Below are 25465 nucleotides of genomic sequence, written 5' to 3' on the forward strand. Positions count from 1 at the left end.
AGTGGTCCTTAACCTTTTTCCAGCCAGGCTCTGCTGCAGGCCATCACTTCTAAAATGTAGTCTGGCCTGTGGATGCACCTTATAAAATGCTATTTCCTAATGGTGCAGGCATGCGTGCTATGTCACTTCAGTCGTGTCTGACTCTTTGGGACCCCATGGATTATAGCCCACCAGGCTCCTCTGTCCATGGGGATTCTCCAGACAAGAACACTGGAGAGGGTTGCCGTGCCTTTGCACCAGGGACCTGTTTCATGGATGACAATTTTTCCACAGACTGGGAGGAGGGAGGGGATGGTCTCAGGATGATTCAAGCACATTACATTTATTGTGTGCTTTATTTCCATTATTATTACATCAGCTCCACCTCCAGCCATCAGGCATTAGATCCTGGAAGCTGGGGACCCCTGCTGTTAGGCACATCAATGTCACCTCCTCCAGGAGGGCCTCCCTGACCCATGGCTCCCACACATGAGAAATAGCCTAGCACTGTTCCCTCAGCCAGCCCCCTTGCCCCCACCATAGTCAGCTCTGGAGAAGACAGGCATTCAACATCCTTGTGGTTCCCACTCGTAGCCTCACTTGCAGGCAGAAACCTGGCATGCTGCCATCAACAAGTGGTACTAAGTGAGTGAGTGAGTGGATAAATGAATGGATGAGGAGCTCCCAGAACAGAACCAATCCCTAAGAACCCCAGACCCTGCTGGGATATGCATCAGAAGGGCCCAAAAGTCCAGGGAACTTTGCTTCTCATGAGACAAGAGGAGGGGAAACCAGGCATAATCCTGAAATCTCACAGCTCCTTTAGGTGTGTTTATCTTGCCTTCCAGACCCTGCCAAAGCAAGGAGGTTGTGGGGAACAGAAATAAACACACGGGGCTGGGAAAATAGGCTCTGATACTCTGCAGCTGCAGAGTGGAGCCCCAGGGATAATCTAGACCGGCTGCCCTTTAAGGAGGCTGAACTTTCCTTCTGTGAAGAAAGAACTCCCCGTGCCCCCCAGCCAGCCTGCAGCACGAGGGCTCTATGCCGCCCAGACAGGGCACTGCTCTTTCCCCTGACATCCACGGCAAATGTGGTCCGTATGTGAAGGATAGGAGCCATTCCACAAGCCTAAGGAATTTCCAGCCAGGCTCTGCTGGAGGGCATTGCTTTTAAACTGTGGTCTGGCCTGTGGGTGCACTTTATGAAATGCTATTTCCTAATGGTGTGGGCGTGCGTGCTAAGTTGCTTCAGTCGTATCCAACTCTGTGACCCTATAGACCGTAGCTGTCCAGGCTCCTCTGTCCACGGGGATTCTCTAGGCAAGAATACTGGAGTGAGTTGCCAGGCCCATGCCATGCCCAGGAAGGTCAAGGGATCTTCCTGACCCAGGAATTAAACCCTAACTGACTCTAAATATGGTGCTTTATGCCTCCTCAAAGCATTTTTGTTAGGTCTCATTTGATCTTTGCAGTCCTCCTCTGGGGTGGTGGGTATGATACCCATTATACAGATGAGGAAACTGAGACTCAGAAGGAAAGTGACTTCCTCAAGGTTACATGATAGTGGCCACACGTGGTCTCCAGTCCAGCAGTCCCACAGGTCACTGTACTGTGTCTTTGATTGAGGGGGTGGGATTTACTTACTGGGCAGAAAGAATAGCAGAACTATCTCCCAATTATCACTGTCCTTTTTATGCGGGATTATTTTTTCTTAACTGTTGACTTACCCATTGGCCCCCTCAACTCTACTGCATATCTTTAGAAACCAGGAATTTGTCTTGGCTCATTTTGTTTCTCTAATGCTCTATGGGGCTTCAGCAGTGGCTCAGCAGTGAAAGAATCCACCTACAATGCAGGAGATGCAAGTTTAATCCCTGAGTCGAGAAGATCCCCCGAAGAAGGAAATAGCAACCCATGAGAAGGCAATGGCAGCCCACTCCAGTACTCTTGCCTGGAGAACCCCATGGATGGAGGAGCCTGGTAGGCTGCAGTTCACGGGGTCGCTAAAAGTCAGACACAACTGAGCGACTTCACTTTCACTTTTCATTTTCATACACTGGAGAAGGAAATGGCAACCCACTCCAGTGTTCTTGCCTGGAGATCCCAGGGACAGCAGAGCCTGGTAGGCTGCCGTCTCTGGGATCGCACAGAGTCGGACACGACTGAAGCGACTTAGCAGCCAGTATTCTTGTCTGGGAAATCCCATGGACAGGGGAGCCTGGCGGGCTACAGTCCATGGGGTTGCAAAGACTCAGATTCGGCTGCGCGCCTGAACAAGAACAGCAACGCTCCAGTCATGGCTGCCTGGCTCCCAGCAGGTGTTCAATAAAAATGTGTCTGATCAAATGATAAATGAAGCGCTTTCCCTGCCCAGTCCTGAAGCAGCGGTTCACTCCCATCACTGCTCGAGAATGTTGCTAACAGAAGCTCTGCTGGGAGCTGGATTTGTAGGAATTTACTGGGCTGCTCGGGTAGAGACCTGAGTCCTTTGCTTTGCATTTGTTCCTGGGCTTCTCAAAGGGCAGTGAGAGGTCAGAGAGGGTCAACAGGCCTTTAGAAATAGCAAGAAAAGCTGTAGAGCCAGGAGAAAGGCCATGATCTCAAAACCCCACTCTGTTACATACATAACTGTGAGGAGGTGCTGATGTTCACACATAACTGTGAGGAGGTGCTGATGTTCACACGGCATTCCTCTAAGGCTTTCACGACCATTGCCTTACCTCCAGGGTTCATGAGCAATGCCATTGGCCTTTCCAGCCTGGACGGGAGAGGAGTCTGAGGGAGAATGCATGCATGCTAAGTCGTTTCAGTCAAGTCCAACTCTTTGCGACCCCATGGACCGTAGCTCACCAGGCTCCTCCATCCATGGGATTCCCCAGGCAAGAATACTGCAGTGGGTTGCCATTCCCTTTTCCAGGGGATCTTCCTGACTCAGGGATTGAACCCAGGTCTCCTGCAGCTCCTGCACTGCAGGCAGATTCTTTACCTCTGAGCCACCAGGGAAGCCCCTGGGGGAAGAACAGATACATGCGTACGTATGGTTGAATCCTTTTGCTGTTCATCGGAAACCATCACAACATTGTCTGTTAACTGGCTATACTCAAATACAAAATAAATAGTCTAATTTAAAAAAACAGGAAAAAAAGACTGTTGGCCTTTCCTAAAAAGGTCCTTTCACACCCTCCGGCTTCGCTCATCCTGTCCCCACCCTTCCCTGTTTCCTCTCTCTTTTCTGCTCTCTTTCAAGTTCAAGGTCTGAGACGCTTGGCTGGAATGCTTTCCCATCTGTGTATTCTAAATCCTTGCTGTTTGTTTTTAGTTTTCCTTTATTTTTGGGTGTGCAGCAAGTAGGATCTCAGTTCCCCAATCAGGGAACAAACCCACATTCCCCCTGCATTGGAAGCGTAGGGTCTTAACCACTAGGCTACCTAGGAAGTCCCAAAATATCTTCATTTCTCTCCTGCTCTCTTTTTTCTTTTGTTTTTGTTTGTGTTTTGCTGTACCATGCAGAATCTTAGTTCTCCGACCAGGGATCGAACTCATGCCCCCTGCACTGGGAGCGTGGAGTCTTAACCACTAGACCTCCAGGGAAGTCCCTCTAAACCCTTGAATCCTGCCTGCACAGTGGGTCCACCACTTTCTAGCTCTACCTTGGCCAAGTAATTTAACCTCTCAGAACAGCTTCCCTATCTGTTAAATGGGACAATGACATACCCCTTAAAGAGTTCTTCTAACATATGAGAAACGCTGGGCTGGAAGAAGCACAAGGTGGAATCAAGATTGCTGGGAGAAGTATCAATAACCTCAGATATGCAGATGATACCACCCTTATGGCAGAAAGTGAAGAGGAACTAAAAAGCCTCTTGATGAAAGTGAAAGAGGAGAGTGAAAAAGTTGGCTTAAAGCTCAACATTCAGAAAACAAAGATCATGGCATCTGGTCCCATCACTTCATGGGAACTAGATGGGAAACAGTGGAAACAGTGTCAGACTTTATTTTTTGGGCTCCAAAATCACTGCAGATGGTGACTGCAGCCATGAAATTAAAAGACGCTTACTCCTTAGAAGGAAAGTTATGGCCAACCTAGATAGCATATTCAAAACCTAGATAGCATATTCAAAAGCAGAGACATTGCTTTGCCAACAAAGGTCCGTCTAGTCAAGGCTATGGTTTTTCCAGTGGTCTTGTAAGGATGTGAGAGTTGGACTGTGAAGAAGGCTGAGTGCCGAAGAATTGATGCTTTTGAACTGTGGTGTTGGAGAAGACTCTTGAGAGTCCCTTGGACTGCAAGGAGATCCAACCAGTCCATTCTAAAGGAGATCAGCCCTGGGAATTCTTTGGAAGGAATGATGCTAAAGCTGAAACTCTGGTACTTTGGCCACCTCATGCGAAGAGTTGACTCACTGGAAAAGACTCTGATGCTGGGAGGGATTGGGGGCAGGAGGAAAAGGGGACGACAGAGGATGAGATGACTGGATGGCATCACTGACTCGATGGACGTGAGTTTGAGTGAACTCCGGGAGTTGGTGATGGACAGGGAGGCCTGGCGTGCTGCGATTCATGGGGTTGCAAAGAGTCGGAGCGACTGAACTGAACTGAACTGAACATATGAGGAGCTCGGGGTGGGAGGTGGTGGTGGTGAGTTCTCAGTAAATAGTACCGAGCTGGTGGCTCAGACGGTAAAGCGTCTGCCTGCAATGCAGGAGACTCAGGTTTGATCCCTGGGTCGGGAAGATCCCCTAGAGAAGGAAATGGCAGTGCACTCCAGTATTCTTGCCTGGAGAATTCCATGGATTAAGGAGCCTGGTAGGCTTCAGTCCACGGGATCGCAAAGTGTCGGACATGACTGAGTGACTTTGCTTCGCTTCCCTTCGCTTCGCCGTATAAGCCCCCAGGATCCTGGTGGGAACAGAGGCACCGAGGCAAGGGACTCGCCCAGCCTCTAAATCAGTGAATCAACCAGCCGTCCTTCCCCGACCACAGTGTCCACAGGACCTCCTGGGATGCATCCACAGGCTCTGCCTACCTCTTTGTTCCCTCAGAATTCCACAACAGTGCTCTTTGGAAGAGTGGCTGAAATTCAGCACCAGGGTAAATAAGCCCATCTGAACAATTGGTTCCAAGTACATCCCTGAGGGGAAGTGCAGCCGTGAAATGAACGCAGTGGCAGCTAACTCTGATCCGGTTACATCAAAAAGACACAGTGGTGGGGACCTCCCTGGCTTAAGCTATTGCCTCCAGCATCTTTACCACCCAACCTAAAATGACGGAGTACAGGGTCATGGGGATTACGAACAATTCCTGAGTTGGTTGGGTTGCTTTCTCAATAAACACGTTAACCATTCCTGGTTTTAATGTATGTCTCAACTTAAAGCTTTCTTCAAACAAAACCCACATCAAAGACTAAAACTTCAATTCTTCAGTGGTTCCAAGGCACTGTTTTTGTAGAAAATGCCTTGCTCACCTTTGGTCTGAGGTTTGTATTACTAAAAGTTTTCTTCAGGGCAGATCCCAGAAACCACCAGCTGTTTGCCAAGGACAGGGGGATGCTGTGGTCCTCCAGGCCCCCAGGAGGATGGGTGTCAGCTGAACACAGTTCATGCAAGAAACAGAGATGCTGTGTGCTCACTGGCTACATCGTCTCCAACTGTCGTGCGACCCCATGGACCATAGCCACCAGGCTCCTCTTCCACGGGATTCTCCAGGCAAGAACACTGGAGTGAGTTGTCATTTCCTTCTGAGGGGGATCTTCCTGACCCAGGTATCAAACCCATGTCTCCTACATCTCCTCCACTGGCAAATGGATTCTTTACCACTGCGCCACCTGGGAAGCCCAGAACACAAATCCCAGTGGGCCTGTTAGTGACCTCCCAGCATCCTCTATTCTCTGTGAGATCTCGGATTCTCCAAGGGGGCTGCGTTGCCCCAGGGCCCAAGCTTCAGCCCTTCCCTCTCTGTTTTCTTGACTGGGAATGTCAGAGGCTCTCAGGCAGCCCCCTATTCCCGCCACACTCCCCCACTTCACCTCCTGGCTTCTTAAAGGAGCCCAGCTTTGTGTTTTTTCTAGGCTTCTTGGATCTATTCAAAGCCATCAAACCAAGGGCGGCTTGGATTCATCGGAACTGAGCGGCTTTCTGCATCAAGCAATCTGAAGGTCTCCTGGAAGGGGTCGCTGGAAGCTTTCAGGAAAAGTCACTGGATTTGTTTTCGGAAAGCTTAATACAGGCTCTTGGCAAAGCGAAATGCCGACAGGGCCAGATCGTGCGCAGAGCAGAGGAGAAAAGAGGAAATTGCGGTTGGAGAGGTTCAGGGGGTGACCTCAAGGCCACATGGCTGGGTCAGAAGGGCACTCAGATCTCAGGATTGCTGCTCTGCAGCCCACCTGTCCCCTCTCCTTCTCAGGAAATCAGGGATTCTGAAAAACGGGATTTTCTCTAAGGGAAGTAGCTCAGTGAGAGCAGAGCAGTGGCAGCAGGGAAGCCTGGGCCCGAAGTGGACCTTTCCGTCGGGGGAACAGCCAGCCTGCCGGGCGCCAGCTCCGGCTGAGGTGCCGAGGGCCACTGTGGACGGCTGGGGCTCCAGTGTCCCGGCCCGGGTCCTGGCTCTAGCCTAGGCCTCCACCCGGCTGTTCACCTCCCACTGCTGCCACATCACATGCCGCTTGCAGCTCATCCTGGCTGCCCAGAGCCCAAGCCCGACCTCCTGTCCACAGATCCCCAGTGGCTTTCCTGGCCTCAGTTTTTGATTCCTGCTCCCAAACCTTGGCTGCTGCACCAAACGTTTTGGGTTTATCAGACAGCGCTCTGCTGTTTTACGTGAGGCTCTCTACCTTGAATTCCGTCACCTTCTCCAGACATCAGACGGACACCAACTTGGTCTTCAAGACTTGGATCAAAGACACATCACCCAGTGACCCGCTTTGCACATTCGTCTCCTACAGCCCCCACCATGCTCTCTGAGGAACGCTGCCTGTCCCTCTCAACTGCCGGCCTCTGAGCTCCTCAAGGTGAGGACAGGTCTTCCCCATGGGGCCCTCAGCTAGGGCCTGGTCTCCAGAGAAGGACGAGTGAATGTTCGCTGCTGCTGCTGCTGCTGCTAAGTCGCTTCAGTCGTGTCCGACTCTGTGCGACCCCATAGACGGCAGCCCACCAGGCTCCCCCGTCCCTGGGATTCTCCAGGCAAGAACACTGGAGTGGGTTGCCATGTCCTTCTCCAGTGCATGAAAGTGAAAAGTGAAAGTGAAGCCGCTCAGTCATGTCCAACTCTTAGCGACCCCATGGACTGCAGCCCACCAGGCTCCTCCATCCATGGGATTTTTCCAGGCAAGAGTACTGGAGTGGGGTGCCATTGCCTCTTCTGGAATGTTCGCTAAGTAAGTGAATAACCGACATTCTCTTCCCTAAGTGTTTCTTTCCTTCCACACATCTACCTTTTCTCTGTGACAGAAGTGAGATGAGTCCCTCACCCTCTTGACTCCCTTCCAAGCTGGCTCTGTGCTGTGCTGGCTGGGTTACTGACCCTCAGGTTTCAGGCCTCCACTGTTCCTGCTCAGTTCTTATCAGGTTCCAAACACTCCTTATCTTCCGTCCTTGTGCTCATTTCTCTCTCAAGTGTCTCCTGCTCTGCTCCAGCCAGCACCTGAAGGGGTATTTCTTGTTCAGTTGCTCAGTTGTGTCCAACTATTTGTGACCCCATGGACTGCAGCACCCCACTCTTCCCTGTCCTTCACCGTCTCCCAGAATTTGCTCAAACTCATGTCCAACCATTTCATCCTCTGTCTCCCCCTTCTCCTCCTACCCTCAATCTTTCCCAGCATGAGGATCTTTTCCAGTGAGTCGGCTCTTTGCATCAGGTGGCCAAAGTACTGGAGCTTCAGCTTCAGCATCAGTCCTTCCAGTGAATATTCAGGGTTGATTTCTTTTAGGACTGACTGGTTGGATCTCCTTGCTGTTCAAGGGACTCTCAAGACTTGCTGTTCAAGGGACTGATCAAGAGTCTTTTCCAGCACCACAGTTGGAAAGTATCAGTTCTTCAGCACTCAGCCTTCGTTATGATCCAGCTCTCACATCTGAACATGACTACTGGAAAAACCATTGCTTTGCTGCGAGACAATTTTTCTGAGTGAGTTTTGTATCTCTGTGTATTTTCAGTCACCAAAAATAAAGGGAAGGGAAGAAACATTTAAAAAACACTTTTCCATCTCCACCACCCTGTGGTGTTTGCATCTGTCAGGGACACTATGTGAGGATAAAGAGTAGGGATGAACAAAGGCAGAAACTGAACACAATCAGTCACGAAGAACAGGAAAAGCCCGTGAGGGGGGAAGTGTTGCTGTCAGAGGCAGAGCCCCCATCCCAGGCATGAAAACTTCAGTGTGGCCGATCCCAGAAGCCCCCAAGTAGGTGAGACAGTCAAGGCTTGGTGAAATAAAGAACAAACTCTGAGATGGGGAAAAGTCTCTTAAACGTAACTGAGACTCTAAAAAAGTGCAACTAGGGATTTCCCTGGTGGTCCAGTGGGAAGACTTCACCTTCCAAAGCAGCGGGTGCAGGTTTGATCCCTGGTTGGAAGCTAAGACCCGCATGCCTTGGAGCCAAAAAACCAAAACGTAAAACAGAAGCAATATTGCAACAAATTCAGTAAAGACTTTAAAAATGATCCACGTCAAGAACTTTTTTAAAAACTAAAAAAATAAGTAAAAAATACAACTAGTGAGTGTAACAGAAGAGAAGCGGTCTCAATGACATAGAGAACAAATAAGTGGTTGCCAGTGGGGAGAGGGAAGAGGGGAGGGGCAAGGCAAGGGTAGGGGATAAAGAGGTACAAACTATTAGGTATAACATAGGGATGTTCTGTACAGCTTGGGAGCAGAGCCAATATTTTGTGATAACTGTAAATGGAGTACAGTGTTTAAACACTATGAATCATTATATTGTACATCTATAACATATGATATTTTATATCAACTAAACTTCAATTATAAAAATAGATTTTAAACAATGAGCATTGGTAAGGAAGAAATTAGCAATTTCATATTAAACCCACTAAGGAGGGTGGCCCACGAGGACCCCATGCTGACCCCCATGTCAAAGGCCAGAGAGAATGACTCCGAGAATAACAGAGAATCCAAGATGGTGGCTCAAGGGCTGCTGGTGGGCTCCAGACCAGCCGTGGGTGTTGGCTCTGCCCCGGACGAATGCCTCTGGGTCTGGGCGGCCTCCTTATCCTCTTCCTCAGCCTTCTCATCTTTCTAACAGGCACACAATTTATGCCTCCTGGATAGGACTGGAGAATTAGGTGAAATGGGGGGCACAGACACTTGACTTCTCCGAGTACCAGGTGCTGATTGGTTAGCAGTCCTGAGTGAGTGCCTACTTCAACTTGGAAGTGTGGTTTACTTTCAAATCATGCTGTTGCTGAGGTAGTAAAGTTGTACCAGGCATAAAACGTGCGCACAGTTGGACTAATAGATACAAGTATACATAAAAAGTCGGGTAGCTCTGTCCCTCAGGTCTGAAAGAATGCTAGCTTCTTGTGCTACACTATCCCAGACAGGTTCCCTGGCATCTCCAGGGACAGGGATGGATGGAAGGCAATTCATAGACTCCAGTGGGTAGTCTTTGCATCCTATATTCTGAAAGAGGGGCTTTCCAGGTGGTGATAGTGGTAAAGAACCCACCTGCAAGGTGGGAGACGAAAGAGACTTGGGTCAGAAAGATCCCCTGGAGGAAGGCATGGCAAAGCACTGCAGTATTCTTGCCTGGAGGGTCCCATGGATGAAGGGGCCTGGCGGGCTATAGTCCATAGCATCTTGAAGAGTCAGATCCAGCTGAAGCAACTGAGCGCGTACACACACACACACACACACACACATACACACACACACACTCACACACGTTCTAAAAGAGAGAGAGAAGGAATTCTCTGGCGGTCCAGTGGTTAAGACTCTGAGTTTCCATGGCAGGAGGCATGGGTTCAAACCCTGGCCGGGGAACTAAGATTCCACATACTGTGAGGCATAGCCAGAAAACAAAACAAAACATTGAGAATCAGTTAAAGCAGAGACAGAGACCTCTCAGCAGCAATGGAAAAGAACTGTCTAGAAACCACCATCCTGATCACTTACTTTGAGCTTATATACTGCATGCTAGGGTGTCCACTGGTTCCCCACCCTGCCAAACACACAGAAACCTATTTCCCTACATACTGAAAACACACACAAGGTGTTAACCATTTTTCAATTTTTCTGAGATGCTACTGATAGCTATTGCTAAGCTCTGGCTTGGAATTTACCCCTGGCCCCTCCTGCGTACATTTTCCCATGTGAATCCTAATTGAGGAAACATTTTTAAACAATCTGAATTTACATCCTGCTTGAAATTCACGCTGTGGGGCTTACACAACACAGATCCTTTACTTACTCCCTCGCTGCAAAAATATTGTGTATTTTTCTTGCAAATGGACCATCGATGAGGGTAAAACAAATGTCTTTCTGTCTTGAGATGTGTAAACCTAACTTTTTTTTCTTGGCCAAACTCTCAAAAGCCAAACATGGTACCAGCCTTGCCTCAAACAAACAAACAACAACAACAAAAGACCTTTACCTCTCATCAAGCAGAAATCAGAAGCTCTGCATTCTATTTAGCCTCACTTTGGCCATGACCTAGCTGGGAAACTGTGGGAATTCTGTCCAGCTGTCTGGAGTGGAAGAGGAGGTGGTTTGAAATACCATCCAACCCTTATGACTCCAAAATCCTAAGACTCTAAAACCCTATGACTCCAGGCCAAAACAAGGATCAATAATTACAAGATCTTGTTCTGAAAATAGTTTAATATTGACTTAAAACATGGGTCCTGAGAAGTCTTTGCTATAATGCCTTCTTCAAAGGAAAACCTCCAACTTCTGATTCTGACCTGAGGAGGGGTCTATGTTTTTTCTCATCAATCCTTTTAATGTAGTAACACCCCCACCTGCTGGAGTTTTAGCTTTTTGCTGTTAAAGGTGGGAGGTGGTGGTGGACGTTTTGTTGCTAAGTCATCTTGGCTTCTTGGGACCCCATGGACTGAGGCCCATCAGGCTCCTCTGTCCATGGGATTTCCCAGGCAAGAATACTGGAGCCATTTCCTACTCCAGGGGATCTTCCCTTCCCAGGGATTGAACCTGGGGATCCTGCATTGCAGGCAGATTCTTTACCACTGTGCCACCAGGGTAGAAGGTATTTGGTAAAGGTTCCAGGCCTCAGGGGCAAGCTGGGTTCCTAGAGGAGGGTTCCTCCTCACCACATCCTTTTTTAAGGAAGGTGGAGCCCTGGACTGAGAACTTTTTCCTTCAACCTTGGGAACTCATGGCGGGGCTGCCCTGGGCTGGAGGAATGACTAAGAAACTCCCCCAGAAGTAGGCACTCAGCATGGGTCAGAATTTCCTCACTTTTCTGTAAGATGATCTCCTGGCCCCTCCTCAGAACCTCAGTCCCAGGGATCCAGTGAATGCCTCTGGGACCAGAGTTCCGTGGAAACATAACCAGGAGTCTGACTACAGTGTGGGTTTGGTGTGAGCAGAGGCAGCCTGGTGGGTGGAGGCCGTGGGAAGGCCCAGGTCTCAGCCCGGAAGAGCTTCAGTTGCCCTCCTTCAGCCTCAGCCGCTGTAACCCCTATCTCCAGGTGGGGGTTCCTTGAAGTTATTTAAGGAGCCCACTCCTCCTCTTCAAGACCAGGGGCCTGGGAATTCCCTGGCGGTCCAGTGGTTAGGACTCCATACTTTCACTGCCAAGGGCGTGAGTTCAATCCTTGTGTCAGGGACCTAAGATCCCACAAGCTTTGAGGTGCACCAAAAAAAGGTGCAGGGGTGGGGACGCTTCCCTGCTGGCTCAGTGGTAAAGAACCTGCATGCCAATGCAGGAGATTCGGGTTCCCTCCCTGATCCAGGAAGATCCCACGTGCTAAGGAGCAACCATGCCTGTGCACCGCAACTATTGAGCCTGCGCCCTGCAGCCCGGGAGCCAAGCAACGGAAGCCCATGCGCCCTAGAGCCCGTGCTCTGCAACGAGAGAAGCCTGAGCACCACAGCTAGAGAGTAGCCCTCACTCGCAGCAACGAGAGAAGGTCCACGTGCAGCAACGAAGACCCAGTACAGCCAAAAAAAAAAAAAAAAAAAAGACCAGAGGCCTCCCTCTCATCCCAGAATCAGAGACAGCCGAGGCCTGGGTGTTCTGCCCAGCCTCTGCTCCTTGCCCTGAGAGTCTCTACTCCCCACTCCAGGCCTCTCAGAACGGGAAATGGACAAAGCCGTTCAGCCTGGCGGGTCTGCAATGTTGTGTGTGTCTTATGTGTGTCTTTCATGCCTTGCATGCTGCATGTACGGTCCCCTGTCGATGGGGTTGAACCTGCAAAGCCACCCCAGTTTCCTGCTCCATCACCGATGGAGACATTTTGGGGTCTTGTCGGGGGCAGTTACCTGAGCTCTGGGCTCCAGGGAGGGTACAGCCCCTTCAGGGCAAAAAAGAACACCAGCAGTGCCTGAGAAGGGGCTGGCCAGCCTCTGAGTGCAGAACAGAGGCTCCAGGGCCAAGTAGATTCAATGCCCTTCCCCCAGGCTCCCTGCCCATGCCTGGGGGAGACCCCCGCCTCTGCGACTCAGCTCTCTCCCACACCCATCCCCCCATATGTTGTGCCTCCAGCTTCGGGGCCCAATCCCACTGCAAAGCCCACCCAGCCAGGCCCACCGACGCAAGGTAAACAGAGATGAAAACATCCCTGTGGGCTGCATGGTGACTGACAGCCCACAGCTCTTCCAGGCTTGCCCAGCGCAGCCCACCCCCTGCTCTTGAGTCAGCAGGAGAAGCTGCCAAAGAGCCTGACAAGCACCCGTGGGTACACACAGGGTGGGCAGTGTCTCTGCTATCCCTCTCAGAGGTCATCTTTCCACCGTCCCTCCTTTCCCACCACCCCATCAGGACTTCTCCATTTCACAGGGGAATGTCAGGGCCCTTCTCAGCTGCCTTGGCACTGTTCTACCAAAAGTCAACAGTCAACAAAGAGCTGTAGAAGGCAGTGTTCAAGAGACAAAGCAGTTTGCCCAGCTCTCAAAGAAAAGTGACTCACATATATCACTGACATCCTAGATCAGATCTAGACTCCCTTCCTTTGCCTTCAATTTTTTTTTTTTTTGGCTCCTGGACGGTCCAACACATCTCTTCTAGCTGAGACATTCCCAGTCAAGCCCTTAGCTGTCCTTGAAAGGGACTCTAGATAATGCTAGAAAGCATATAGATTGCTTGTGGATTACAGCATCCAAGGTAAGGTGTGGAGAAGGGCACAGCAGCCCACTCCAGTATTCTTGCCTGGAGAATCCAATGGACAGAGGAGCCTGGCGGGCTATGGTCCATGGGGTTGCAAAGATTCGGACACGACTGAAGCAACCTGGCATGGCACAGCAAGGGAAGATGAGCGTACGGAGTCCCTGTAGATATGGGCATACCTGTCCTCAGGTACACCCATCGCTTTAGAGAGACAAAAAGCTATCACATACATTTCTCCTATTGGATCCTTAATCACTGTCCTAGGAAAGGAAAGGGCAGAGGAAGTAGGAGGCAAGATAAAGGTTCAGGGACTTTGGAGAAGGTACTATTCAAGAGCAAGGTCTCTTGGCCCTGCATAGCTTGTATGGAAGTGTCACTTTAAGGACCCACTGACACCAAGGATCAGCCTTCAGGAAACCTCACGCTGGGTCCAAAGGGTGCATCTACAGTGGTGTCTGTCCATTTCCCCAGGCCCTGGATTCCTGGAGAGCCCACACCAGAGCCCCTATGCCTTAGAAGAGGGTAAACAGCTTGAGCCTTTATGCAGATGGTAGATTTTAGAGCCCCCAGAATACTACGTGCTGGTACCATTTTTTTAACTTGGCTAGAAAATTCTATTCATTGAAACTTGGCTTGGAGGCTTGCTCTTCTCTGGCGATCTCTCCAAGGTTCTACATGGAGCCCTTCATAGTGGACGTAAGCCCTGGAAAAGACTGTTATAACTAGATAAGCTGACCTTCCTCGTAAACATTGTAGGAAGGACCCTGGTTGGAGAGACATCCATTTCTGGACTCAGTGGTCTGCCAAATGAGATCTCCAGCATCACTGCTCAGTTAGTGGCAGAGGAAAAAAACAAACAGGATTCTGCTTAGCCTCAACACCTTTCCCCATATAACTACCCAGGTAGGTCAAGCTCTTTAAGGAAGTCAGTAACTGAATTTTAGCAAGCATCTCTGATGATTTGAGAAAGTCTGTCTGAATTGTGTATTACATAGGATACTAATAATTAATACTGAGTCCTAACCATGTGTCCTAACCACCAGTTACATGGATTGACTCATTTAATTCTCACAATGACTCTATGATGTAAGAACACTTTTTATTCCCATTCTATAGATGAGAAAACTGAGGCACATATTACATAGTGAGGCAACCAGAAAGAAGCCTGGGCAGTCTGCCTCCAGACCCTTCCACACAACCACTGGAAACATAGCCTGCGCCCCTGGGGTATAATTCTCTCTTGCTGGACAAAGTGAGCCCTGGAGCAGGTAGGTAGCTTCTTTGACACTGGAGTCGGGGCCAATGGCTCCATCTCCCAGACCCCAAAACTTGTGGGGCTGCTTGGGGCAACAGCCACACCCGTGCCGACCCAGAATCCCAGTGACCCCAACAGAATTTCCTTACTGGCATCCACTGTTCTGTCTCCTTTCTCTCCTTTCTCCCCTTTTGGGCCTCGATCACCTAGAACAGAGGAGGAAAACCCACGTTAGAAATGGAAATAAATCCGCATGGTGAACAAAGTCTTATCACCAAGAGACATTAACCCCAAACCAGAGAAATGCTGAGGCAGGAGCCCACAGACCTGCAGGGCATGTATGGCAGGAAGGGTAAGAGCTCGAGTCAGTTATGCTGTCTGTCCAGTCCTCCTTGGGAGCAGGGTGGGTGGGCACCAAGCCGAGAAGTTTCCTTCCCTCTTAATTAAAACACAGAGGAGCATCGCAGCACAGACTTAAAGCAGCGCATGGTATCCCACAGGGAGAAGACAAAGAAAAGATATTCTTATTAAATAGCCAAAATTTTAGAAGCTCAAATCCAAGGTTGCTCTAATAAGCATGCAGGGAGAAAAGGAAGCAGGGAGGGTCTTCAGTTACAAGGAAAAACACAGGGTCTACATCAGGCAGATTTTTTGGTGGGAGAGGCTATACAACACGAGGAAGAGTTTCCAGGGAATTGTGGCATTTCCTTCCCGGGATATGGTTAAAAGAACAGAGCTCTTTTCTCAGCTAACATCTCACTCTACAAAGAAGTTGAAAGGTCCTGACACCACTCAAGGGGACATTAAAAAGACCGGGGATTCCATCCAAGTGCCTCCAGAAAGACAACTGCAAATCAAAAGCTTATGGCAAATTCTCTCATGAAAAAAAGGAAGCCAGCAAGTTCCAGGGGAAGATGGCTTCTGTGATCCAAGTTTTGAAAAAAAAAAAAAAAAGGCAACCATATATGTAAATATGAATGCTCTAAAGTGTTTACAGTAGTTACTCTAAAGAATAAGCACGTAAGAGACCACGAAGGACGGCACTCACTGTTTACTTTAGACTTCATACATTTCTGTATTGTTAAATTGTTTTTAGTAAGCATGCACTGCTTTTGTAATGTGTTTTAAAAATCAATTTTTTAAAATGTGGATATAAGAGGGAGGAAAACCTCAGTCTGTTTAATTACCAGTCAGAAAGTAGAATAAAAACTCCCAGTGATCCAAGATTAACAGGTCATCCTTGCTGTGGGGTGAGAACAAGTGAGAAGGCAAAGGCCAGGGAAAGAGTGTCAGACGTCTTCTTCTGCAATAGCGCTAGGAGGTTTGGACACTCAAAACGAACATGAAAAGATGGGAATGATTATAAAGTAGGCTCCCCTGAAAATGAACAAGGTGACTATTAACACGAAGGAAAACAAGTCAGAAGAAACACTATTGACAGCGGAAATCTGAGAACTGGTTCAAGTTTTAACTATTTGGGGGATCAAAGAATATGACAAACTGTAAGGAATCTGGCAGTACTGGGGGGAGGGGCTAGCCTGGGCTTGCAGTCTCCGTTCTCCTGGCCCGGTTTCCTCTCATTACGTCACTGAACTGCAAGCACAGGAACACTCCCTTGCATTTCTATAGTGCTTTAGAGTTGACCATGTTTTCACTCATATACATTCCACGTAACCCTCATGAGAGCCCTGTGAAATATGGCATCATGAGGATTTCTAGTTTGGGGATGGAGGAACTGATGCTTAATGGGAATTTCCTGGTGGTTCAGTGGTTAGGACTCCACGCTTCCACCGCAGGGGGCATGAGTTCGATCCCTTGTCCAGGAAGTAAGATCTTGCATGTCACATGGCACGGCCAAAAAGAAAAAAAAAAAAGGAAGAAAAGCAGCAGATGCTTAAAGAGATTCAGTGACTTGCTCAAGGTCATTTAGTGGGTCAGTGGCAGCACCAGAATTTGCATCCGGTCCACACTCCAGGACCCACGTTGGTGTGCAGGGGCGGGTGGTGAGCAAGCAAGCTCTGAGATGCAGTGTTACCTTTGAAGCCACGCATGCCCATCGGTCCAGTGGCTCCCAGCTTCCCTTCATCACCCTTGGGGCCAGGCAGTCCTGGGGTCCCTCTCTCCCCTGGCAGACCTAGGGAGACAAGAAAGTTTTGGGGCCTCAGACTCAGAACTGGAAGGGCCCTCAGTGACCACGGTCAGGCTCAACCATGCATCTTCCTGTTGCCTCGGCTTCTTGATTTTTTTCAGTTAAAGATGCTGCAAAAACAGAGCCCAAAAGGCCAGCACAAACTCTCCCCGTCAGCACCTTTAACCCAGTGAGTCTGGATCCCTCCCCAACAAAGGTCCAAGTCTATTGTGAGCAATGTTGGAGGTGCCAAGCTCATTTGGGCACGCTCTCGTTAGCTCTACCTATGCTAGAGATTTAGATTTGCAAAAAAATTTTGAGCCTTTTGAATGTGCCACGCACTTTCCTGAATGCTTTTCATTAAGCATCTTATTTAATTCCCCCCATAATCTGAGGTGTTTTTCCACCTGTAATACCAATGAGAAAACTGAGGCCCAGGGAGGTGAGGCAGTCTGCCCAAGGTCACACAGCAGACACTGTTGGAGACAGGATCTTAGCCCTGATGGGCTGGCTTCATCTCACGCTGGATGAAAAGGGCTTATTGGTACTTAGGGTAGGAAGAAGATGAAATCACTCCTCATTCCATAGGAAAAAAAAAAAAAGAAAGGTCCCTTCCCTGCAGCAAACACAGGGAAGTGTAGAGAGGAGGATGGCAGGCTGACAAGGAGGGAGGAAGTCCGAAAGCTCAATAATTGGGGCGAGATAGGCTGTTGATCTATCAGGCCCCAGGGCTCCTGGCCACGAGGCCCGTGACACCAGCCGCAGGTCACCATGGAGACCGGAAGTCAACAATTGCTTTTATCCAGTGAGGCCTCCACCCCTGGAGGCCTGACCTAAGCACAAAGTTATCTCTGCAAAGCAGGGCACTCTGATTAACTAATTAATTGTTCTTTCCTGCTCTGAATGTTAGTTCGTTTTCTTTGGCCTTTTTCCAAGACATGAAGAAATCTGCCTTTCACTTATGATTCCTCTACAGCAAACACCAAATGACCAGGGTCCCAAGAGGGTGGAAGGACCTCAGAAAAGGGTTTGATTCCTTCCCCCCCCTCCCCCGCCCAATATAACATTCCTGTAGGCCAACAGCCCTGCTGTCATGGAATTCTGAATCTCATGCAGGATATGCCCAGGGGTCCCCATCCCATCACTGAATGAGGGAGAAAAGAGGTTCAACTGCTCTGGAAGCCCTTGGGCATCCTTAACTTCTGAGTTAAGGGAGCTGCGCTGAGAGGCGGAGGCCAGGAGTGAAGGCCAGGCTCTGAGCTCCGCCTCCACCAGCCTCTGCCTCCTTCCCTGTTTGCAGCCTCCTTAGAGATTTAGGAAGGAGAGGGTTTGGAGGTGTAATTCCTGACATAAATAAGCAGATACCTTTACCCCGATAAGCCTCCCCTTTTCTTAAATCACTTAGAATAGGGGTCCCCAACTTCTGGGATCTAATGCCTGATGATCTGAGGCGGAGCTGAAGTAATAATAATGGAAAAAAGTGCACAGTAAATTTCAAGCACTTGACTCATCCCAAAACTATCTCCCCTCCTCACCGTTCATGGAAAAATTGTCTCCCATGAAACTGGTCCCTGGTGCCGAGAAGGTTGGGGACGGCTGACTTAGCAGACTCTAAGTGCGTGCATGCTCAGTCATTTCAGTTATGTTTGACTCTTTTTGACCCATGGACAATAGCCTTCCAGGCTCCTCTTGTCCATAGGATTCTCCAGGCAAGAATACTGGAGTGGGTTGCTGTGCCCTCCCCCTGGGGATCTTCCCAGTCCAGGAATCAAACCCGTTTCTCCTTCGTCTCCTGCATCCCAGGCAGACTCTTTACCCACTGAGTCACCTGGGAAGTCCCAAGAAGACTCTACACTCTCCTAAATGCTGCTCACAGCAGAGGCTCCAGAATTGACAGGCCGGGATGCAAAGTTTGATAAGGCAGTGGAACAGGAGCTCCTGAGAAAGGCATCTTAGGAGAACACATTCTTTCCAGAAGGTCCCCAAGTACCCTCCTATCAGCTGTTGGACCTTCTCGGCTGTCACTAGGGCAGGTAGCAAAGGGCAGGAGAGGACAGGTATCTACTGACTGGGGTGGTCTCCTCAGAAGCAAGGGGTCAAGTGCTGGGGACTCAGGAAATGCCAAGGGGGTGCAGCATACTTGAAGGGTTGCTCTGGATCAGAGGACACCTTCGATTCTTTCTGATGATCCTGGTCTCAGGGGCCCTGACTCCTGGGGTGGGGAGTGGCTTCAGGGAACTATAAGACTCCTGTGCACTCTCTTCCTTCCGACCCTGGTACTTTCTATGGAAAAGGATTTGCTCCATCTTAGTGTTAACACTACTTTAAAAATGTTTTAAGCTTTCCAAACCAGAAAGATTTTTTTAACTGACTTATATTAACAGCAGGGCTTTCCTGGTGACTCAGATGGTCAAGAATCTGCTTGCTACATGGAAGACCTGGGTTTGATCCCTGGGTGAGGAAGAGCTCCTGAAGAAAAGCATGGCAACCCACTTCAGTATTCTTACTTGGGAAATCCCATGGACAAAGGGGCTTGATAGCTACAGTCCACAAGGTCACAAAGAGTTAGACACGACTGAGAGACTAAAACACACAGTGTTACACCAACAACCTCTTAGTCTTTTAACGGACTAGGGCGTCTGAAGCTGAGTCGATTGCGGACTGTCCTGAGAGCCCCGTCACCGACACCAACGATAAAACAGAAAGTCAGGGATGGATGGGGGAGCCGCTTCCCTTCCTGGTATGTCCAGGTCCCTCCCGGGGCCCCCATTACCTCGAAGTCCAGGTAGTCCAGGGATTCCAGGCTTGCCGTCTTTCCCTGCATCCCCCGGATCACCTTTGGGGCCCGGTGGTCCTGAAAGGGTGACACACAACACTAAGGTTAGAGGACAGCTTTCTGGAGCAGGTCGCCTGCAGAGGAAACAAAAACTCCCTCTGAGGGACTTCCCTGGTGGGTCAGCTGTTAAGAATCTGTCTTGCAATGCAGCTACACGGGTTTGATTCCTGGTCAGGGAACTAAGGTTCCACTTGATGCAGAGCAGCTAAGCCCTCAGGCCACAACTACTGAGCCCACAGGCCACAGTGAGAGATTCCCTGTGCTGCAATTAAGCCCCGATGCAGCCAAATAAATAAATATTAAAAAGAAAAAACCTCACTCCTACAGAAAGGAAGAGTCAAAAATATGCTTTGGAGGCACGTGGGGCTCTACTTCGTCCACGTTCGTGTGTGTGTGTTGTGGGTGGTGGAGGCAGAAATCAGGGAAACCTTCCTGGAAGAAGTAACATCCACAAAGAAATTGCAAGGAGGAACAGAAGTGGCTAAGCAAAGGGAGGAGTGGGAGTGTGTTATGGACTAAATGCCTGTGGCTCCCTCATTCCAACATCAAATGTATGTGTTGAAGCCCTACCCTCCTATGTGATGGTGTTTGGAGTTGGGGCCTTTTGGGAGGTGATTAAGGTTAGATGAGGTCATGAGGGTGGGGCCCCCATAATGGGATTAGTGCCCTCATAAGAAGAGACCTCTGAGAGCAGTCTCTCTCCGTCCCTTCCTCACACTCGTACTGGCAAGCATGCTTTCTCTGCTATAGGAGGATCTGGCAAGAAGGCAGCCATTGCCAGGATGAAGGCTTGCATCTGAACCCAATCCTGGTCTCAGACTTCCAGCTTCCAGAATGGTGAGAAAGAAATCTCTGCCTTTTAAGCCGTCCACCCAGTCTGTGGTATTGTTGGTTAAGTTGCTAAGTTCTGACTCTCTGATCCCATGGACTACAGCCCACCAGGCTTCTCTGTCCATGGGATTTCCCAGGCAAGAATACTGGAGTGGGTTGCCGTTTCCTTCTCCAGGGGATCTTCCTGACTCAGGGATCAAACCCAAGTCTCCTGCATTGGCAGGTGGATTCTTTATCACTGAGCCACCAGGGAAGCCCGTGGTATTGTTATAACAGCCTTAACTATCTAAGACACAGTGAAAGGGGAAAGTTCCAGGCAGAGAGAACAGTCCCCATAAGAGCCTAAAGATCTGTGAGAGTAGGTAGGATTGGAAGCCGGGGGGACACATGATGGGGTTAGAAGGGTGAGAAAGTGGAGGGTCTCTGAGGCCTGGTTTAAGTGTTGAACTTGACCCCAAGGGCACCAGAAGCCACAGGAGGGACCTAAAACACAAGTGTGGCCAGATCTGCACACAAGGAAGAGCGCTCGGGCTGCGGTGTTGGAAAAGGGATGGGAACAGGGGGAAATAAAGGCAGGGAGGCTAAGGAGGAGGTTGCACCCAGCTGAGAGGTGGGGGAGCCCTGAATTAGGGAAGTAGCCATGAGGAGGGATGTCAGTGGCTGTTAAGAAGTAGAAGAGACAGACCTTGGCTAACGTAGGTGAAAGCAGAGGAGGCAGCCCGGATCAGGTTCAGATTTCTAGCTTGAGCACCTGGATGGGAGAGGCGGTTTCTAAATGCTCCTTAGTAGGGCCTCCTTCCACGGTGAGGCTCCAGCATGGCAGGGATTCTAGCCTGTGTGACCCGAGTCAGTCCACACACGCTGGGTTCAGATGACCACACAGGCAGCTAGCTAATGAGTGAGCGAGCCGTGGATCAGCTCAGGGCTGTCTGGCCCTATCAACCCTGCCTCGCTCATCATGCTAGACGTCACATCATTCCCAGAAGAGACCTGTCCCTTCACGCCCTGCAGCCTGCTCTTCCCAGGCTGGCGAGCCAGGGGCCCCTCTCCATCAATCTCCTATCACTACCTGCCCCACCAAGGCTGCTCGTTGCCACTCTTGTGGCCAAGCCTCTGATACATCATTCCTGCCACACGCGGGCACGGCCTATTTGAACACATGTCCTTGGTACTATTGGATGCTTATCCCACACTGCCCTGTCCTGTAGTCACAAGGGGAGATGTTCTCTTTTTCCTAACAAGATGGCCAGCTCCCTGAGACAGGACCACACCCTTGGCATCCCTGTACTGGCTGTGAAGACCCAGATTCTAAACTCTCCATTCTGGCTTCTCAGTGAGACAAAAAAGAGGACCAAGGAAAATGCCCAAACTGTACTGCACTGGGTCAAACTGTCCCTGCCTATTTTACGTCCACCTGGGACCTCAGAATACAACTTTCTTTAAAAACAGAGTCTTGTCTGCTATAGTTAGTTAAGATGAGATCAGATTGGAGTAGGGTGGGTCCTAACCCAATTTCTGGTGTCCTGACAGACAGACACACGGGCAGAAGGCCAGGTGACTACGGAGGCCGAGGTTGGAATGATGCGTCTACAGGCCAAGGAATACCACGGATAGCCAGCAACATCAGAGGTAGAGAAAGAGGCCAAGAAAGATCCTCCCCCAGAGCTTTTAGAGGGAGGATGGTCCTGTGCACACCTGGATCTCAGACTTCCAGCCTGCAGAACAGTGAGAGGATCGATTTCTGTTGTTTCAAGTCACCCAGGTGCTTCCCTCGTGGCTCAGTGGTAAGAATCCTCCTGCCAATGCAGGAGACTTGGGTTCGATCCCTGGATCAAGAAGATCCCCTGGAGGAGGAAATGGCAACCTACTCCAGTATTCTTGCCCGGGAAATCCCATGGACAGAGGAGCCTGTCCATGGGGTTGCAAAGAGCTGGACACAACTGAGTAACTAAACAACAGAAAGCCACCCAGGTTGTGGTGCTCTGCCACGCAGCCCTAGGAAACCAAAACATGTATACTCGGCCCCTAGCAGTCATGCTTGCACAATACATATTTGCCGAATGAATGAGTATATGAGATCAGAGGGTGTTAAGACACACAAAACAGCCAGGCAGCCAAGATCAAGATGTACTGATACATTCACCAAGTTGGCACTGTCCTCAGACCCTAACCAAAGCTGACAGCGGTTGAAGAATTCAATGGCATGAGAATAGAGGAAAGAAGGAATCAACAATTGAAAAGTGCACAAATCTTTAAACAAGGCACGGATCACGCGAGGAGGACCGCGGTTTGGAATCATCTTCCTCTCTTCACCAGGGCTTCCCTGGTGGCTTGGCCAGAAAAGAATCCACCTGCAATGCGGGAGACCTGGGTTCGATCCCTGGGTTGGGAAGATCCTCCGGAGAAGGGAACAGCTACTACTACTACCTACTCCAGTATTCTGGCCTGGAGAAACCTATGGACTGTACAGCCAGGGGTTGCAAAGAGTCGGACACGACTGAGCAACTTGCACTCCTCTTTTCTAGGAAGAAGAATAAAGTAAGACTGGCCACGTGGACCTCAGCTTTCAGACAATAGGACTGAGACACCACACCTGTTGGGAACATGCCTAAGATTTATATAGCAGAGAAAGACAGGGGCAAGAAGCAAGTGAGCTTTACAATGCCCACGCCAGCAATCCCCTGGCCAGGTCAAGGCTGCAGCAAAGGTTGCTGATGCAGTTCCTGAATCTCTGCCCATCACTGGTTGTCACACCGCTGTCACCCTCCCCTGCCCCCAGACCACTCCACCCTTCTCACTCTTCCCTGCTCCTTCCTGCCCTCCCCATGGGAAACTCAGCACCCTGGGCTCAAGCAGGTCAACGGTGCTATGGACCACATCCTCCAATTCTTCTACTCACTCCAAGGTGGGTGTGACCCAACACATGGACCTTCCCAGCAGTAGTTCTGGCAAAAACAGGATGCTACCCAGTGGACTAACTCTGATGGAGAGGCATCAAGGGGGCAGAGATCACTTGGAAGGCGGGGTTGGAGGATGGAGATCTTGGGTTCAAATTCTCGGTCTGTAAAATCTAAGTAGAAATTCCTTCCTCGGGTGTTTGCAGTGAGGAGTAAGGGAACTCAGTGACATGGTGGATATAAACGGGCTTGAGAACCTGTGAGTGGCAAGACTGTCCCTGACCATCTGTACCCCACTCTTCAAAATGCTTCATCAGAACTAGGCTGAGATTACTGAGGATGGCTATTAGAATAGCCCCATCTGAAAACCCCCTGCCAGTTCAATAAGAACCAGATTCTAAAAATATCCTACACGTGGATAGAGTTTTTAAGATACAACTAAGTGCTTAGTGTGGGCTTCCCTGGAGGCTCAGTGGTAGAGAATCCGCCTGCCAGTGTCTGGGTTGGGAAGATCCCCTGGAGAAGGAAATGGCAATCTACTCCAGTATTCTTGCTTGGGGAATGTCATGGAAAGAGGAGCCTGGTGGGCTATACTCCATGAAGTCGTGAAGAGCCAGACATGACTGAGAGACTAAACAACAGCAAGTGGTTAGTGAAGACCTTTACTAGAGATTAACTGGGAAGAAGCCAGGGTGGCTAGTAAAGGCAGGTGCTGATTTGCAGGGCTTAGTCGTGTCCTCGGGTGGTACTAGCCAGGCTGACTCAGAGGAGCCTGGAATGTGGCCAGTCTGGGTCTCAAGGGGCCAGGCTGTCTGGAGCTCTGAGGACCAAGCACTTCTTCAAATCAGAGCTGACTGCTGGTGATGCATTCTTGGGATCTATCTGTTCCTGTTCAGTCGCTAAGTCATGTCTGATTCTTTGTGACCCCATGGACGGCAGCACGTCAGGCCTCCCTGTCCCTCACCAGCTCCCAGAGTTCACCCAAGTTCATGTCTATTGAGTTGGTGATGCCATCCAACCATCTCATCCTGTTATCTCCTTCTCCTCCTGCCCTCAATGTTTCCCAGCATCAAGGTCTCCTCCAGTGAGTCAGTTCTTTGCATCAGGTGACCAAAGTAGTAGAGCTTCAGTTTCAGCATCTGTCCTTCCAATGAATATTCATGACTGATTTCCTTTAGGATGGACTAGTTTGATCTCCTTGCAGTCCAAGGAACTCTCAAGTCTTCTCCAACACAGTTCAAAAGCATCGATTCTTCGATGCTCAGCCCTCTTTACAGTCCAAGTCTCACACCCGTACATGACTCCTAAAAGCCTACCTTGGGGTCTGACTACTCGGGACCTGACTTGATGTCATTTTCTCAGGAAGCCAGGCTGATAGTCTGGAGCTTGCTTGGACTCCTCCCTTTCCTCTGCCCTGCCCCCTTCACGGCTCTCATCCAGGTGATTCCCGAGGCTTGTCTCTCCCTCCTTCCTCACTGCCTCCTTCATTGGGGTCCTCCCAGCCTCCCTTCCTGGATCCAGCTTCTCTCTCTGACCCACTGTTGCTCTCCGATTGATCCCATCAGAATCAGGTGAACTCAGAGCCCTCGGAAGCCCATCACACTACAATGAGCAGCCCTCTCTGTTGGAGACTCCTGCAAATCATTCCCAACCTGACCCCTTCTTCTGCAAACTCACAGTCTGATGCTTCTCGATACAAATTCTCCTCCACCTCAGCCAAAGCTTTCTCCTCATGGTGTCCCCAAATATTAGCCAAGTCCTTTCCCTTCTCAGAGGCCCATTGCTCTCAGCTCTGAAGCTCACCTTCACACTCACCCCTCTGACCTCAGAGGGCACCAGGGCGGAACCCCCACATCTCAGAGCTGGGAGGAGCCACGAGCATCACTGTGCACAGATTCCCCAGGGAAGCATCCGAGTCTGGACAGGCCACCCTATACCCACATGCCTGTCACTGTCACACCTCTCAGACTGTGGTCCCCAAGGAGGACAGGCCTGCCTGTGGGGCTAGAACCCTGCTCTCCATGGCCCTGGGCCTCGTACAGCATCCAGCACATGGGTAGGATTCAAGGAATGACTTCTGGGGAGTTGTGGAGGCTGTTACGTGGTGTCAGCCATCCCAGTGGTCCCTGCATTGTTTCTAATTTTATTGTAGTACAGTTGATTTACAATGCTGTGCTAATTTCTTCTATATAGCAAAGTGACTCAGTTATATATATATATAATATTTTAATATTTACAA

At 49.8% G+C, this 25465-nt stretch overlaps 1 protein-coding gene and 1 long non-coding RNA gene across 2 annotated transcripts in view; one reads left to right on the forward strand and one right to left on the reverse strand.

Annotated features, from left to right (window-relative positions):
- Window positions 1-25465, reverse strand: part of SCARA5 (scavenger receptor class A member 5) — a 133414-nt gene that overhangs the window by 21639 nt on the left and 86310 nt on the right. The window contains exons 5-7 of the mRNA XM_004004436.6: window positions 19436-19516; window positions 16570-16668; window positions 14684-14740 (exon numbers count right to left, since the gene is read on the reverse strand). Coding sequence (XP_004004485.1) covers window positions 14684-14740; window positions 16570-16668; window positions 19436-19516 — 237 coding nt within the window. The remainder of the gene's footprint in view (window positions 1-14683; window positions 14741-16569; window positions 16669-19435; window positions 19517-25465) is intronic.
- On the forward strand, window positions 6406-8172 carry LOC132659186 (uncharacterized). The gene is made up of 2 exons (XR_009599258.1): window positions 6406-7353; window positions 7906-8172. It is a non-coding gene; the product is annotated as an uncharacterized LOC132659186 (long non-coding RNA).

Source organism: Ovis aries, chromosome 2 (genome assembly GCF_016772045.2).
Source record: "Ovis aries strain OAR_USU_Benz2616 breed Rambouillet chromosome 2, ARS-UI_Ramb_v3.0, whole genome shotgun sequence".
Lineage (NCBI taxonomy): Eukaryota > Metazoa > Chordata > Mammalia > Artiodactyla > Bovidae > Ovis > Ovis aries.